Source organism: Artemia franciscana, chromosome 11 (genome assembly GCF_032884065.1).
Source record: "Artemia franciscana chromosome 11, ASM3288406v1, whole genome shotgun sequence".
Lineage (NCBI taxonomy): Eukaryota > Metazoa > Arthropoda > Branchiopoda > Anostraca > Artemiidae > Artemia > Artemia franciscana.
The window spans coordinates 23253602-23271988 of record NC_088873.1 but is presented as its reverse complement, the minus strand read 5'-3'; the positions used below and the strand labels follow the sequence as shown (position 1 = coordinate 23271988).

Here is an 18387-nt window from a genome sequence, read left to right as displayed (position 1 = left end):
CTTTCTACGGAGGTCTGATATACCGAAAAAGGGTTCCATGGGCCAAGTTATCAAATTCTCTAAAGTGGGTTCATTTAGGCCAAACTTAGTGGGGATCTATCCTATTTTCTTGTACATGTATGCGAAAACATTTCGAGGCAACTGACGCGTAATGTAGCTAAAAAAAAGAAAAGAAAAAAAAAAGAATTGGACTAAAGTGAATAGGCACTTCTGAAAATATCAACTGAAATCAAGGTTAGAGTCATATCCTAAACGGACCGCAAAAGCTGAAGATTAAATACTGACACAATCAGGAGAATAAGAAAACAAATGGGAACGAAGATTAAATATGACACAAAAACCACACACATTAAACATGTATAGATGGGCAAACATTAATTGAACTCCTTGATTTCGTTTTTTTCTAATACCAACAGATTTCAACAACCGTCACTAGTTTACTTTAACAACTGCTAGTTTTGCTGATTGGCAAAATCCCTAGGTGAGAGGAAAAAATGGAACATATTCCCAAAACCCGCTAAAGAAAAAAAAAATCCGAATATTTGAAATCGTCATGAAAGAACAGAAGAAACCACTGGAGTGTTACCAACACAAAGGACAAAATTGTTACAAAAAACGTATTTTGTTCGTGCAATCCGTTGCCCTCGCAAGAAAAGATCCTTTATCCCCTTTCCAATCATCTACCCAAAGTTAACTTCTGATTGAAAGAAATCTAGAAAAATTATACGAAATCACTATTTACATTTATTTTTCTTGTACTTACATTTTTAGAACACGTTGTAAGAAAACAGCAAACCAATCTGAACCGTCTAATTCGTGTTTTCAAAACATAAAAATAATTAAGAGCCAAACCAATCACACAGAGTAAGAATACTTGCACCTATTGACAACCTAAGGTAACATTTGGCTGCTTGGATACTTGTGCTTGAATAGTGGCGTCAATTCACAGAAATTAGGCGGAGGGGGGGGGGGATTTCCAAAATCAAGGCAGTTTTGTAGTTTCTTCAAAGACAATTTAAAAAAGGGCAAAAAAGCCAATTTTCAATGAAAAAAACATCTAAGGTATTTTTCAAAATCCAGAGGCAGGGGGATCCCCCTCCCAAATTGACGGCAGTGTTAAGAAACCGAATATAAAACAAAATTGAAGCATTGGTAAACAAAAACGACAAAGTATGACAAAAAGAGCACTCATTTGTTTCCTGTCTATCTGGCAATTCTTGCAAATTGAATCCGTAACTGATTTTGCATATTGGTTCAATACAATTTTAAGCTAAAGCGATGATTGGTCACTTGTGTAGGAAAATTCCTGCTGTAATGTGTTTAAAATTGTCAACTAAAGATGACCATAATTATTAAAGACAATGACGACATAGACAAAGACATTATAAAAGACAATGACGAATTTAAATAACGGTAAAAAAAAAAAGGTAAGCAATAAACACGTGCAAATCTCCTTCTTGGAATAAAGGAAATAGATTTTTCTTCTTTTTTTTTAATTTTAACAATAGCTAATAATTAATTATATAGTTAAAAATGATAAACAGATTAAGATATAAATTATTAATTGTGTAAACAACAAGATTTACTTTTTTTGAAAAGAATCATTATATTTTACGAGAACAAACGAATGACCAGTCATATGCACAAGGATTTGCACGTAGTCAGGTCCTCAAGACGCAGCAAGAGTATTTTTAAAATATTTTTTCATCACAAACCAAGTTTTATAACCATTTCTCAAGCAATCGATTAAGCCATTCGTAAGCTTGATCAACATAAAATAAAGTAGCTTACAATTAATAAATTAGTTTATCATGGTAGCGGCGTTACCTGCAACCTAGTAATGATGATAATAGTAGCTTGGAGTTATATAATCTAGACCTTGGCACCGATAGTGAGAACTCAGTGCCTAGACAAAGAGGCGTCTCTTTGTCTATTGACGATCAGAGTAGCACTGGTAAAAAAAGAAAGCTAGTTAGAATTCTGAAAATATCTTCTAAATTCTCCCGATCTTGAAGAAAGATATCTGCAAGATATAATCTTAGTCCATCCATTACAAAGGACATGAACGTTCGATGGAACGGCAGTCTTACCAGAATAGGAACGTATTCTACCTGAGAAGAGCCACTACGCAATTTCATGACGCTAAAACCAGAGAGCTCAAACTTTACAGCAATGACTGGTTCATCGCGGAAGCTGTCATTGAGGTTCTTCGCCCGTTCAAACAGGCAACTGGTATGGCTAGTGGGTATAATTGTTTCAGAAAGCGAAGTTCTGCTGATGATCATGGGATTACGTATATTTTGTCATAGTCCAGATTATGAAAAATAGCATTAATGGCTAATAAGCATTATGGCTAAGGCATTCAATGGTCTCGTGGAACTAATAGCTATCCAACTACTAGTTCCATAAGAATTTGTTAGTGAACACTTTTAAGCTTACGCGCAGTTAAGCGAAATTGCTTGCATGCATCTCTCAGTGTCTACAACTTTAGTACACAGTGAGAGTGCATTTAGCATTGCTGGATAATTTACGCGGAAGCAAAACTCATGGATGACTGTAAAGTCACTCGGACTTCGGATGTTTATAAGTAATAGATTTTAATTTATGTGATTTTATTTGTAAATTTGGTCTTCACTTTACTCTCATACACCCAAAGAAACTGAAAAAATAAGAAAATATCTGTTAAAACGACCGTTTATTGAGCAAAAACAGGTCTTTTTCCGTTTCTTTTTTTACTGTTACTTTTTGTTGCTTCTGTTTCGGCCAAAACAGAAACGTGCCGATCTCTAGTAATTAAGTTTTTTTCTATCAATCAACAGATTTCTACAATAAAACATTATTATTAGCAAATCTAATTAGTGTTAAATAATCAACAACAGTTATTAACAATCACGACAAGATCCATATGCATAAATGACAATTCTTTCACTATATGGTAACGCTGCTGAAATGACCAAATAAGGTAAGTTTACTGACAAATTAGATCGTAAAAAAAATTAAATAAACTGTAATCAAATTAACAGAAAAAATTAAATGAGCTTACCCAAAGAGAAAGATACATCTAAACCAGGTTCACCAGATGGTAGAGAGGGGTTAGTATAATCACGAGATTTATCGTTGTTAAATTTGACGTTAAGAGTGCCCAGTTTTGAATATTCTATCCGCAGTGTACAACAGCCATTGTAGATATTCTGTCCATCTAGATTCTGTAAAAAATAAATAAATAATAAAAGAAAAAACAAATGCACGTCACCTGTCCTGCTTAAACTATTTACTGGCAACATCTTTAAAGACAGCCTAGGATCTTATTTCTTTGTTGTCAGACTAGTCTCAAATTCTGTATATTTATATTATCTTGTGGATAACTGGACCAACAAAAATTACCTCTTAGAACTTGGGCTCGGATATACCTCGAAATTTTTCCCAACGGTATTTCAAACAATTGCTACACTTTGGAATACCTTTGAAAACTGCTTTATTGTGCCGAATTGTACATCCAGAGGAGAAACAACTATACAGTTTTTTGTATCAACTTCTTAATTACTTTCAGGGTGGCTGGGTTCAAATGTTGAATCTTACTACGGCTTTCCGCTGAATAAAAAGTCATGACAACACCTCCCGAAGGCTTAGATTCACTATGGAAGCCTTGAGAATTACTTGATTTCGAATTCTGTGAAGATATAACTGGTGTCTCCGTATGAGGCAAGGACCACAGGCACACCAGGTCCATGAAGACCTGGTATATGACAATAGAAATGTTATCAGGATACGAGATTGGCCTTTTCAGCTCACTCCTGATCAAAGGAATCCAAATCGTGGATCATTTTACCAACTGAAATCAAGATTTTCATAGATAGATTTCAGTGGGCATCATGTCAGTATTTTATCTTCTCTCATTAATCTTATTATTTATTTATCATTCATTTATAGAAAAACTGAATTTGCAAAACTGAGGCGCTTCGCGCCACTATTCTATCGCCTTTTTTTCATTTGATAAAAATATTGAAGGGATGCCCCTGCTGACACTTAAACTCGCTTAACGAGCGTTATTGCAAGGTTAGCGAACCAACATAGAGATCTGAGATAAGCTTTGCGAGACGGTATTGGCAGAAAGAATATGATGGGGGGAGACAAGAGACCAAAAGGGAGGTGTCATAGAGGGATGTTTTGCATGCTTCACCGCGGCAGCATGACGGTCAGGGAGGGAGAAAAATTCAGCCCTCTCTAAGAAGAAAACTTGAACTTTAATATTTAAAATTAAAAAGAATCGAAGCGAAATGAATTTTTTCAAGAAAACAAAATGTGATATAAGAACTGACAGTCATTTTTTCTTAAATTAACTTAAAAATACATGAAGTTCAGTTTTCACTTGGTTTGCATTTTCGCAAATCGCAATCCTGTGTAATATAGTGGACTCCATAGCCCTACTTCGTCTTGAGCTTCTTTCATTTTAGTTACCTTTCTCATTATTTTATTGGAGTCCTAAAGTAGACTTTAGTTCTATTCCTGAGCGTCTCATTACGCGGCATCCCAATTTTCTGACTTAACGAGAAGTCATTATTCTGCAAACCCCGCTCTAAAACTTGTTACATACGAAAAAAATGCTTTTCTTTTGAGTTTGGAAGCCAACTTAATGGAGTCGCGGGAAGAAAACAATGTCTATCTTGTCTTTTTTCCATACCACCGATTTCTGTTAATTGTGTAAGGTTCTAATTTATGTAGTTTTTGCGGAATTATGTAACTCAGGCCGGATTGGTGAATATGTTACTACATTTCTAGAGCTGGGTATAATCCCTGCATGGGGCCAAAAATACTAATTTCCGTTTATCCTGGAATCAAAGCCAGTAGTTTATGAGCTGATTTAGAATTTTATAGTCAATTTCAGGGAGGATTTTCTGAAGCTCTTTTGCCAAGCTTTCGCTTCTTCTGGCCATGTTTCTGTTTTTGTGGATAGTTCCGTTCCAGCAGGCATCACGTCACCTTAAATTTAGACTAAGATGAATAAGTGTAAAATGTGTGAAGTCCCTTAACCCCATAACCAAAACCTTTTCTAAAAAAAAAAAAAAAAACCGACCCATTGCGATCCAAAAAGGAATATTTGCTAAAGGATGTAAGTACTGCCATCTGAATATACAGGTAATTTTTTAGATTTGGTCTTATTTATTTACTACAATTTAGGACTTAAAAAGAGAAATAACATCACACTATATTTTACCCTTCTTTTGAGGAAATTTCCAGCATGACCCCTGTCTGAATTAAGGTAATCAGAATAAAAAAATCTTTAAAGTATCACTTGTGTTTATTACCTTTGCTTAGAAATCTGTAGATGGTGGTTTCTGTAAGAAATCTTCATATGGCGACCAGCCAAAGTAAGCCTCAGAGCGATATTTGAATTCCTTAAAAGTGCTGTAAGTCATTCTAGACAATAGGTCGAAATTCTCAAGACAATTGGCAAGACTAGCTGCAGTACATCAGCTTTTACTGAAACCATTGATTTTAACACGAGCAAAGAGCTTATATGGCACTTGGGACGAGGTCGGAAGAGCCAAGAGCTCGTATGGCATGAGCTCTAGCAAAATTCTAAGAATCAACGGATTGATTTAAAAGGAAAATCAGAGGCTTAATGCCGGTCGGGATTTAAAATGAGAGCTCAGAGACACGAGGCCCTTCTAAATATCAAAATTCATTAAGATCCGATCACTCACTCGTAAGTTAAAAATATCTCATTCTTGAAGTTTTCCTCTCCCTTCAGCCCCCCCCCCCCCCAGATGGTCGAATCAGGCAAACGACTTTATCAAGTCTATTTATGCAGGTACCTGACACGCCTACCAATTTTCATCGTCCTAGCACGTCCAGAAGCACCAAACTCGGCAAAGCTCTTGACCCCCCTAACTCCTCCAAAGAGAGCGGATCCAGTCCGGTTAGGTCAATCACGTATCTACAACATTTGCTTATTCTACCGACCAGGTTTCATCCCGATCTCTCGACTCAAAGCGTTTTCAAGATTTCCGGTCCCTCCAATGACAGTGGATCCGGTCGGGATTTAAATTAGAGATGAATTACGATGTCCTTCTAAATATCAAATCTCATTAAGATCCAATCACTCCCTCGTAAGTTAAAAATACCTCATTTTTTATAATTTTTCAGAATCCCCCCCATCTCCCCCAAAGAGAGCGGATCCGTTCCGGTTATGTCAATCACGTATCTAGGACATGTGCTTATTTTTCCCTCCAAGTTTTATCTCGATCCCTCCACTCTAACCGTTTCCCTAGATTTTAGGTTTCCCCCTCCAACTCTCCCAATGTCACCGGATCCAGTCGGGATTTAAAATTAGAACTCTGAGACACGATATCCATCTAAATATCAAATTTCATTAAGATCCGATCATCCGTTCGTAAGTTAAAAATCCTTCATTTTTTTCAAATTTTTCCGAATTCACTGTCCCCCACTCCCCCCCCAGACGGTCAAATCGGGGAAATGACTATTTCTGATTTATTCTGGTCTGGTCCCTGATACGCCTGCCGAATTTCATCGTCCTAGCTTATCTGGAAGTGCGTAAGCTAGCAAAACCGGGAACGACAGACCAACAGAATTTGCGATCGCTGTCACTTGGTAAATACCAAGCGCCATAAAAACGTATTTTTTGTAAAACAAATGTAAACAACTGTAGCAAGTGAAAAAAGAAACGGCGCAGGAATAATGAAACTTTCAGAATATTAACCAGCACACTCCACGTGGCATGACAATTAGTTTAAACAAGGGCGGTCAAAATCAAAATAAATGATGTTCTTCATTCTTTTTTTTTTCAATCTAATTTGGGTCATTTCAGGCAATAAATCATAAATACGACATTCATGAAGATCAAAAGGCCATTAAATATTCCCCTTCTATTTGGAAGATAAAACCAACAAGGAAAAAATTTATTGAACTCACTACTAGAATAACAATTTGAAAACACTACACTTACAGAGAGAGAAAGAGAGGGGAGGGGAAGAAAGGGCAGGGAGGAGAGAGGGGGAAAGAGAAAGATGGAGAAAGGGAGAGAAAAGAAGAAAATTTGATATTTTAAAATCTGTTTTTAGGTCAAAATATACGCACTTAAGCACGTACTAGTGCATTTTTCAATGACATTTGAAAGGGAGTAGTTTTGGGATAAATGTTAGCAGGGGATTCGCCCCTCTCATACAAGCCAGCCAAAAGAAATTTTACGACTACCCGAATGTGGACAGTGCCATTTTCCAGAATAGGAAAAGCTTTTACTTTCAAAAAAGAAAGAGCCACAATTATTACCTTCAATAAAACTATCACATAGTTCGAAAAAGAAAGAAAGAAAGAAAAATTCTCCATGACATTAAACTATAAATTTTTCAGTAGTGAAACGACTCACTAGAGAAACGACGAGATGAAAAAGCATTACCCTGTTTCACTGTATGAATTCCAAATGAAGCTTAATAGGTTATTATATAGCATTTATTCTAGACAACGTAATTCAAGGAGTTAACAAGTAAACTTATAAAGACAGAAAAGGCAGAAGATTTACCATTTTAGCTGCTTGTGCCATTACTACATCTGGATATTGAATAAGCGCTTGAAATGTATCTAAAAGAGAAATAAGTAAATTAAGAAACATATTATGATGATTAAGGGCTAAGAAGTACAGTAAATAGCACGTCTTTATACAACCAAACAAGTATTAAGCTTAAGTTGGAGCTGCATGGGATATGGAATTAAATGATTGTTTCAAACATAGGAAATAAAAAAGGAAAAGACTAGTGATTTCAAAGACGACACTAATCGATACAAAAGAACCAATACCAAGAGATGGTGTATCAAATTGGAAAACGGGTTAAATGGAACGGGTTTTTCATGAAATGGTTTTGGATAAATGATGTTTTGCCAACTAGAGGGCAGATCTATAGCTCTATTTCGACCATTCAGAGATGATTACTTCAATATAATTTCAATATCCCGTGTTTGGGTCCACGTTTGGTTACAACTCTTTATTCATAGTAACTTCTGCTCGTTTTAGGTTTGACGCCCCAGACTTCTGAACTTAGATAACTTCGAAGACCACACTGCCTTTCCATGACGAAAGTAAAACAGTTCAAAATAGGGATGATACCTTTTTATTGACAGTGAATAGATATAGAATTATTTAACTGGATATTTCGAACACATATACAGTGTTCGAAATATCCAGTTAAATAATTCTATATCTATTCACTGTCAATAAAAAGGTATCATCTCTATTTTGAACTGTTTTACTTTCGTCGACTTCTGAACTATCTATTTCTGTTCTTTTACAGTTTAAAATTCACTCTACTTTAAACGAAAAACTCTTTCTCGAAATATAGTTTTATTAAACACAACCCTTTCTCGAAATATAGTTTTATTAAATAATATGAAAATGTAGGAACATTCCCAACAGAAAAACCTCCCTAATTATACCTGTTTCTTTTTCTTAGCCATACTTATGTCAGTAAACCGAGGGATCTCCAGCATCTGGAAAATTGTTTAAATTTTAATGGCTTTAAAAGCAGACAGACTTTAAAGGCGAGAAAAAAAGAAGACCAGACAGGTTTGAAAGCAAACCTATAAAACAAGGGGCAAAAAATTAATAAGCTTTGGTTCCACAACATTAAAAAAGCACTCACATATTTCGAAGCTAAAAACAGCACGAAAAACCACAATTTCTATCACGGTTGCCACCTGGATAGCACATTGGCCAAAATTACAACTATTAATTATAAATACAAATTTTTATTAAAGCCAAGTTAGAATTTTATACGCTTTCATTTTCAAGGAAAAATTAAACATTACGCGATCGATAAATAAATACACACAATACAATTTATCCAAGGATAAAGCAGAAATTTTATTTTAAAAGCCAGAAAGTTGGATGGATATTTTTTCAACATCGATGAATAAATAAATACATACACTTTATCTAAAAATAAAGCAGAAATTCTGTTATAAAAGCCAGAAAGTTGGATGGACTTTCCAGCTCCCTTTAGGACACTTTTAAGGTTTCTGCAACCCTGATCTCTGCAGCAGAACAAAGGGGCTACATACTATTTAATTTCGTGTACAATATTAGGTACTGATGGTAAGTTTTAACAACAATAACCATCCTTGCACAAGAAAAAATAAATTCTGCGGAAGTAAAATCGTCATTTTAAAATTGGTCTTAAGGTGCTTTAAGAGCGGCACGCTAATTTAAACAACATGTTACTGGCAACGTCACTCACACAAACATGGCATATTTATGAAAATCCTGGTATGCTTTTTACATAATTGGAGTAAAAGCAAACATATACACAAAGATGACTTGATAATTCAATTAGCAGGTATATAATATCGCCATCCAATCGCCAAAACCACCAAGGGCACTAAATAGCTTCGAATGATACTTACAATGTATAGAACACCCACACGTTATCACAAAAGGCATATTTTTTCCTACAGTCACCTTAACTTAGAGAGCCGAAGTGAATGTATTTATTTTTGCATTCAACAACTTTTGGTTTCACGAATTTTATGAATAGCTTCATTAATGAAAATTACTTAACGAAAAAAAATTTCCAGGGGTGCGGAGAATACCGTAAAAATTAGCGCATTATAAAAAAAAATACAGGACACTACAAGGCAAATTGCAAAACTCCTGACAATTCTGGAGGTGGCTTGGCCCAAAGTCCTTCTCGTAGACGAGTCTGTAATGCGCAGGCTTTCCGAGCCGGAATGCATGAAAGGGAATTTCAAGTGGTTCTGTCAGAAACACAGCTTAGATACCAAAAGAGCTCTGAACTTGGCGCCTCCTCCAAGCCCGCGCTCCGACGCGTAGATCGTACTACAACACCATAGGCGGGAACACAATTTTGTTTTGTTGCATACACAGCTTAGATACCAATACCAGTTTCCTGTTATCGATTAGATACCAATACCAGTTTCCTGTCTCCAGCCGCTAGCATCGCTACCGCGCACTGTGTCCCAAAAATAAATCGAGTTTTCGTAACTGTATATTGGTATCTAAGCTGTGGTCAGAAATCCACCATACAAGGCCCATGCATAGTGTATCTCGTTTAAGATGGCGAAAACTGCGTACGTTTCTTTTGATTTGAGGCAGTCGGCATATCCTGCACCTCCCTTTCATACAAAAGTCGTGTAGACAGCGTCAATTCAGAAGGCTTAATGTAAATTCAGTTTGCCAAACTGAAATTTATGTTTCCAACTGTACTCTGGGATATTTTCTCCAGCCTGTTTTCCGGTATCTTAAGCAAAAGGAAGTAATTTCTTCTTTTCTCAATTGCAGACGTGGCAGAAAAATCAAATTTTAACAGGAAAATAATTTTAGGCAGCGTTACAAAAACATTCTTTTTAAATGAAGGCCTATTATGAAGTAAGAACCCTAGATGTCACTGTTTTCACTCTACCGTAAAAATATGTATTGTAAGTTACCAGTTTAATTTAATTGCTTTTGATAACATATTTTGAATTAAAACGGCCGACTTAAAATATTGAATATAAGAGACTGATGCATTTTCATGCTTTTCTTTACTCAAGAAAAAAACATTGCAGATAAGGTCTCTAGAACAAATTTAAGTTTTAAAAGCTGAAGCATAACTCATGTTCATATCACAAAAAGTCGGAAACTCATTTATGAAAATTCGAAGGCTAGACTGGTTTTTAGGCCAAATTCTTTTTTGAATTGACCTGCTTTCCGAAACTGTTTTTCTTAATGTCTCAAATTTTTACTTCGTCTCCCGTTTGATTGACAATCATTAGGCAAGAAAATAACGCTGAAAAAGAGACAGAGACACACAATCAAATGAAATTAACTTTAAAGCAAAAATTATTTTTAAGACAAGAGCAACATAGTCATTGGCTTCAATTTGCACATTCTGGATTCATTTTAGCTGAACCACTAGAGAGGGACTGTCTACTTTTGGGCCCCTGGTGTAAATGTAGGGGAACCACGAGTTCCACCCCATATGGGAAATCCTACGCCATATTTCGTGCCAAACATGACACACTTCTACCATGTACGACCATGCAAGGTACAATTCATATTTCTTTTTTTTTAATTGGGTGACTCTCGACGAAAAATAGTTTGAAATTAGGCTAATGCACCAAAAATGCAACATTATACGAAATCCAATTATCCAGACTCGAGTTAATGCAAAACAGATTTAAGAAGAAATTGTTTTCTAGGAAAAAACTATAATATATGACTGCTTTATAACCCCACCCCCAAAGACAAATTCTCAAATAAACGCCTAAAATATGAATAAGCAATTATAATTGTTTGGGAGATCATGACACAATGTACACCAATTTTTGGTGGTTTAGTGGCAAGATTTGGATCAGTTGTATATCGCAAAAGAAAATTCTACAGTTTTAGAGCTTTAGTCACCGTTTAAAGATAGCCTTCTAACGCTTCAATATGGCAAAAAAAATTCCACGTGTTACCCGATCGTAAGATAGAATTTATTGATAAATCAAGTATGCATCAAAATGAGTGAGGACAGGACGAATTACTCTAGATGCCTGCTTCTGCAGGGACATGACTAGAATGCCATGAACTATTTCGCGCAATTGTATTTGATTTGGATTTAATAAGAACTCTGAGACACGATATCCTTCTAAATATCAAATTTCATGAAGATCCGATCACCCATTCGTAAGTTAAAAACACCTCATATTTTCTAATTTTTCCGAATTAACCGTCCCTCCACCCCCCCCCAGATGATCGAATCGGGGAAGCAACTATTTCTAATTTAATCTGGTCCGGTCCCTGATACGCCCACAAACTTTCATCGTCCTAACTTATCTGGAAGTACCCGAACTAGCAAAACCCGAACCTTGAACAAGTACTCGAACAATACACAGAACGAAAGACCGACGGACAGAAATTGCGATTACCATAGGGCACTTGATAAAATATCAAGTGCCTTAAATACTTGAACCTTTCCTTGATAGATTGGTAGTAGATAATCCAGATACGCTTGGTAAATAATTAAAATACTACTACTACTACTACTACTACTACTGCTAACAACTCACCGCAGCACCAAGCCGCCTGAGGCCAATACAGCTGCACACGCTCCTCCTACGTCAGAGTCTATTCAAAGCCTCCCTTTTTACACCCTCCCAGGATGTTTCCATTTCTCTTAAATCTTACTTTATGACGTTTTCCGACCCCAGACGAGCATGACCTGCTTTCCGTTTAGCCCTAGACGGTTGGCCGAAAAGGACAATCTTCGGGAATCAGTCATCCTTCATCTCCACAATGTGCCCTAGCCAACTCGACCTTTCTTTCACCATAGCCCTAGAAAGCGGGATTGAACCACATTTTTCGTACAGCCTACTGTTTGAAATACGGTCAGTAAGCCAGGTACCCAGAACAATCTGTAGGCGATTTCTCTGGAAAATATGTAGTAAATTTTCATCTGCTTTTCGAAGCGCTAATGCTTCAGAGCCATATTTGACTACTGTCATCACTGTAACTTCCAAAAATCTTGGTTTACAAACTTATCTTCCTATTCTTCCAAACTTTTTTTTTTTAACTGTAAAAAACACCCTCAGCCTTGGCTATTCTACTTTTAACATCTTTACTGCTCCCATCGTCTTAACTATTAATACTACCAAGTTAAGTGAAGCTGTCCACTTGATCAATCGTTTCATTACCTAGCGTCACCTTTTCATCTTCACTTATTACTAGCCTAAGCGACTTGGCCTTTTTAACATTAATTTTCAAACCTATTCTAGCACCCCGAACTCGCAAAACCTCTAAAAAATCATTCACTTTACCCACACTTTTATCTAGAATGCTTAAATCATCAGCATAATCTAAGTCCAGGAGATTTTTTCCTTCGCATTTGATTCCATGGTCTCCCATTGCCTTTCCTGTGCTCCTTAAGACAAAATCCATCAAAATGATCCATATAAAGGGGGATAGAACACCACTCTGCTTAACTCTTGATTTAATAGAAACCCAGCTGCTAACCTCATTTCCTACCTTAACCGCAGCAGTGTTATTCTCGTACATTCATTTAAATGTATTTGTCTGGTGTACCTTGAAAGATATATTTTAGAAGGATAAGACCTTTGCTAAAGCTCTTCTATCAACAGAACAGAACGCTTGCTCATAATCTATAAAACTGAGGACCAAAGGTGTTTGACAACTCAGGCACTTCTCAATTATTATCCTAAGAGTGGAAATTTGGTCGACATATCTTCTACTTTTTGTAAAATCGCACTGCTCTTCTCTTAAAACTTTGTTTACAGCATCTCTCAGTCTAAAAAGCATCATTATTAAGTAATTTGCTACCAACAGAGACCAGACTAATGCATCGATAATTATGACACTCACTTTTATTAAACTTCTTATGGAGTGGTTTAATTAAGGTTTTCTTAAAATCGTTAGGTACTTCCCCCTTTTCAAAAATTTTATTCACAATCTTCAGTAACTTATTTCTAACCTCAGAGCCACCGTATTTAAGAAACTCATTTACCAAACTATCAGCAACTAGAGCCTTATTATTTTTTAATCATTTTAGTACAGTCGCTAATTCTTCCTCACAAAACAAATCTTCCTTCACATCCAATGTATCACAAACTTTTCCATTTTTCTCTAAATCTTTTCCTGCAACTCTATCTCGGTTAACACATTCTCAAAATATTCTGCCCATCTCTCTTTAACTCTTTCCTTATCACTGATTGTGGCCCCGTTCCTATCTTTAACTGGTACAAGTCAGAATTAACTATTCCCTCTCAATTTATTAACATACCAGTACAATATTTTACTATTATGCTGTCTAGCTGCATCTTCCAGATCCTCGGCAATTTTATCCATGGCCTCCACTTCATACCTCCTTAGTCCATATTTAATCCTTTCTCCACTTTCTTTACATTCCTTCTGTTTTCATATGGTCTATCGCTCCGATAATTGTTGTACAAGCTCATTCTCCTCTCTATTAAACATAAAGGTTTTTCACTAATATTCCTAGCAACATTACTAACTTTCTTCCCTAAGATACCATCAGCAACTTCCCAAATTGTTTTTAATTATTCCAACCATCTGCCACATTGTCAAATTTTAAACTAAATTTCAAACCAAATTAAACAAATGTCAAATTTTAATTCTCATCCTAGAGTATACCAACATCATAACTTCACGGGAGGTAGCTACACATCCAAAATTTCAGCTTTAAATTAACCCTAGACACTATTAAATGGTGATATTTACTTTTAACATCAGTAACAGTACTCTTATATGCCCTAGTATCTTGCATTGATCCTGCCAGTCTTCCGTTTACTATACCATAATCAATAAGGTTTGCTGTCTTACCATCACGTGAATACCATGTTAATTTATGGGCCATTTTACGACCAAACATCGTATTGGTTTATAACTAGACTGTTATACCTACACAAGCGCAAAAGTCTGTAGCCATTATTGTTTTCTTTTCCTACACCAAATTTAATAAGCTAGAAAACCAAATATCCCTATTTCTACCGACTTGGACGTTAAAATCACTTAGTAAAGATATAATATTTCTACCTGGGACCCTGTATATTTGCTCCTGTAACTACAGGTAAAATTCAACTGAGTCACTAATATCTCCGTTAGGGGGTTCTACTGGGGCATATACAACTACAACTGATACCCTGTACTCTTTAGTCATAAAATGAGCAATTAGTGTTATATCATTAATATCTTCCCAGCCTCAACAAGACTTGGCAGCTTTCTTATTTATCATTAGCCCTACTCTCCGTCTACGTATCCCATCCTTCCTACCAGAGAAAAAAAAAAAATTCTATATCATCTAATTTCAGGCTATGAGTTTCTGAAACTCTTGCAAATCTAGTTTGAATCGTCTGAATTCGTCACTCAAAATGTCGATACGATAGTCATTCTTTAACGTCGTAACATTCCAAGTTCCAATTTTCATGTTCTTGAAATCATTGAAATTATTTTGGCCTCAGGAAAAGCAATGATCCCTTTGTTCAACATTGTTGAAAAGCCCAGTAACTATGCCTTTGGGGATAACATGACCCACCACAGCCCCTGGGGAAGTAATAAAATTTGCCTATTGTTTACGTATAGCATTTGTTATTGGGAAGCATCTATACATTTTCCGGGTGCGGGGGACGAATTTTATACCATGGGAAGAATTTTCCACGGGGAAGGAAGTCTCCAGGGGGCCAATTTTTCAGGGGAAATTTTACACAGGGGAAATTTGCCTGAATTTCCATACTGAAAATAAGGAGCAACATTAAAACTTAAAACGAACATACATTATTATGTAAGTGATGGGGTTGCCCCCTCCTCAACACCTCGCTCTTTACGCTAAAGTTTGAATTTTATCCCAATTCTTTAAGAACGACTCCTGAAACACAAGGTTCGTTTGATTAGAACATGAGCTTTTTTTTATAAGTACTAAAAAACTTTAGCGCCAAGAGTGAGATGTTGGGGAGGGGCAGCTTCCCTCATATACGTAATAGTTTCTGTTCGTTTTAAGCTTTAATTTTGCTCTTTACTTTCAGTTGATTTTTTTTATTTGATTGAGACAGAAAGTCAAACTCCTGAAACACAAGGTTCGTTTAATTAGAACAATGAGCTTTTTATAAGTACTAAAACACTTTAGCGTCAAGAGGAAGGAGTTGAGGAGGGGTAGCTCCCCTCACAAATGTTTGTCCGTTTGAAGTTTTAATGATGCTCCTTACATTTAGTTGAAAAAACTGTTTTTTAGTATTTAACTTCTGATCGTTTTTCAAATCCTGCCCAGGCCAAATATATTCTTAATATCAGGTGCCAGGCCCATAGCCCCCCTCCCCTCTTACTGTTAAATTGCATAGATCAATAAATGTAAACTGATCGTTAGAGCTCGTCATTAAGTTCCCCTTTCTCTGTTTGGATTCAATTTAGAATTAAGTTTTGCGAACCAGCTTTTTCAGTCTTATGCAAGCTTTGACGGTAAAAGTTAAGTTAAATAAGGTTATAATCTCAGAAATGGGTTAAAAACTTAACCTAACCCAATGCAACCTAACCTGTCACCATCAAACCTTACATAAGACTGAAAATTTGACTGGCAACGCCGACTAAATCCAAGGAGAAAAAAGGTATTTCGAACATTCGCCGGCGAATTTTATCACTCACCAATTTCTCAGATTTACGGTAACATATATTTGAAATCAGCATAAAATACGAATTCTTTTTCTTTATTAATTGTTATCAAAATTCCGTTTTTATAGTTTCGGCTACTATTGGCCCGAATCGCTCCTCACAGTTCGTCCCTACGAACTGTTTCACAAAATTCATACTCAAAAATTTCACATTTAAACGATCGGAGGCATACATGCACACAACCAACGATTTCGGTAAATCAACGTGATTTCCTTGGGCTGATGAGTTAGTACTTCCAAAATTATTTATTCGAATGTATTTTCAGATGCAAGTCCCTGAATTTGGCTCAATTTGATGTTAATATTTCCACGAAAATCTTTTCGGAGGGTGGCTTCGACAGACAATATCAATAGCCCCCATCCCCGCTTGACTACCTGACCCAAGTCGGGTGTCTAACATTAAAGACTTAGTCTTTGTATTCTTAGTTTTTGAAAGTTAGGATTTAAAACATTACAAGCTGCTAATGAAGTTTATTGCTTGGGCAAGAGAATAAAGAAAACAAACATATGAGGGGATAAATTTATCAATTCTTCTTTTTTTTAGATTTTAGAAATCAAGTCAAAATAAAACTGAAGAATCTCAATAAAAATTGGAGTTAATACATTTTGATGCTTAACAGCCAAAACATAATCAGAACTTTAGAGCATTTGTTTTCCAATCCAATTTGTCAAACATCCACCAAGGACATATCAACAGGCCATATGCCATTTCTTTTTGTCGTTTGTTTATTTCTTCGATTAGTTTTAATAATAAACACTGAAACTTGGGAAATGAGCAAACGAGTTCCCTAAGAGAGCAGATGCACAGTCGGGGAAATTGGTTGTTTACTCCGTATGGGATACACAACCGGAAATGAATCTAAAAAGTTCTCGCCCCTCATCACCATTCAATTACTTAGCAGATGGTTTCCTACAGAAGAGTATATTTTTGAAATTTAAGATTCATTTTTACACCACCTTCTCTGATGAGTTGTCCGGTGAACTTATAGACACAGATCATGCAAGTAGAAAATCAAATTTCCTGTCACATTATACATCGTAATATTTTGACCAATGTAATTTACATCAGATTGTATAATAGATTCGTGAATTGTGTTAATAGGGAGACAATGAACCTATTTTATTATTATTTTAATATGTTCCTATGGACCTTATAATCCATATACGTTTAAGGGTATCTGAATAGGTTTTTTGGGGTTAAGGGGCAAAAAAAGGTACCTACGTTAGGTTACGTATTTAATATACTGCGCTCTGGGCGGCCCCCTTCCATAATTCTTTGTGGTAGTTGTCATGATTTTGTTACAAAAGTATTATATTTTCGTCATATTTTGTTTTATTTCGTTAGCATTAACCAATAATCGATAAGCACCCGTCTAAGAAACGAGGTAAATCTAAGACTCCACGATTTACAAGTAATCCAAATAGTGTGTCTATAATATATTGGGAACGGCTTAGGAGATCAGATTGAAACCTCGCGATAGATTTCTATTGCAGGGCGGGGGGAGTGGGAACCAAGTGGGCCTCGACTTTTAACCTGAGGAGGAGAAAGAGAGGGGCTAAACATATTTTGTCAAAAAGTATGCCTGAAGTTTTTACACTTTAGGCCCCTGTGAGGCTAAAGTCTATTCACTGTCAAGTAGCGATGTAAACCGATTGGTATTAGATGTGCCCAGGTTAACAAAACTGGATACCCGGAATATCTCAATAACAGCTTGGGAGATCGAGTTGGAACATTCTCCGGGTGCTCGGGGGTAAATGGAACGTCAACTTTCTACTTAGTGGAGGGAACAGGGATAAATATAAAAACATGAGTGTCCAAATCAAAAAACACATGAGTGTCCTATCAAACTTGCGCAACTCCAATGTCTCAGGAACGGCTGAGGGGACCCAGTTTAAGTTTCTAAGTACTGGAGGAGTGACTAAACTGTTATACCTTTGGTTGCACTTAAACGTTTTAACGGTACTTGTCGGTTATTAGAAACATACCCAAGAAGTGAGGTTAGGTTAATCCAAATGAATAATAACAAAAGATGGTGATAAAATAATACTTTAGAAAACAATTATGGATACCCAACCTATACCTCACCCCACCCCTAATGTGAATATATAGTCCAAATTATACAAATCCAATGCATTCTATCTAAGTCCAATTCATTGTATAATCGATCACTTGTTTTGTAGCTATGAATCCGGTTTTCTGAG

General features: G+C 36.2%; 1 protein-coding gene across 6 annotated transcripts in view; it reads right to left on the bottom strand.

The window, feature by feature from the left end:
- LOC136032980 (polypyrimidine tract-binding protein 1-like) overlaps positions 1–18387 on the bottom strand; it is a 203362-nt gene that overhangs the window by 30958 nt on the left and 154017 nt on the right. For all 6 annotated transcript variants that reach the window (XM_065713489.1, XM_065713491.1, XM_065713494.1 and 3 more), the window contains 2 exons: positions 7541–7599; positions 3044–3206 (listed from right to left, as the gene is read on the bottom strand). In XM_065713489.1, the coding sequence (XP_065569561.1) occupies positions 3044–3206; positions 7541–7599 (222 nt within the window). The remainder of the gene's footprint in view (positions 1–3043; positions 3207–7540; positions 7600–18387) is intronic.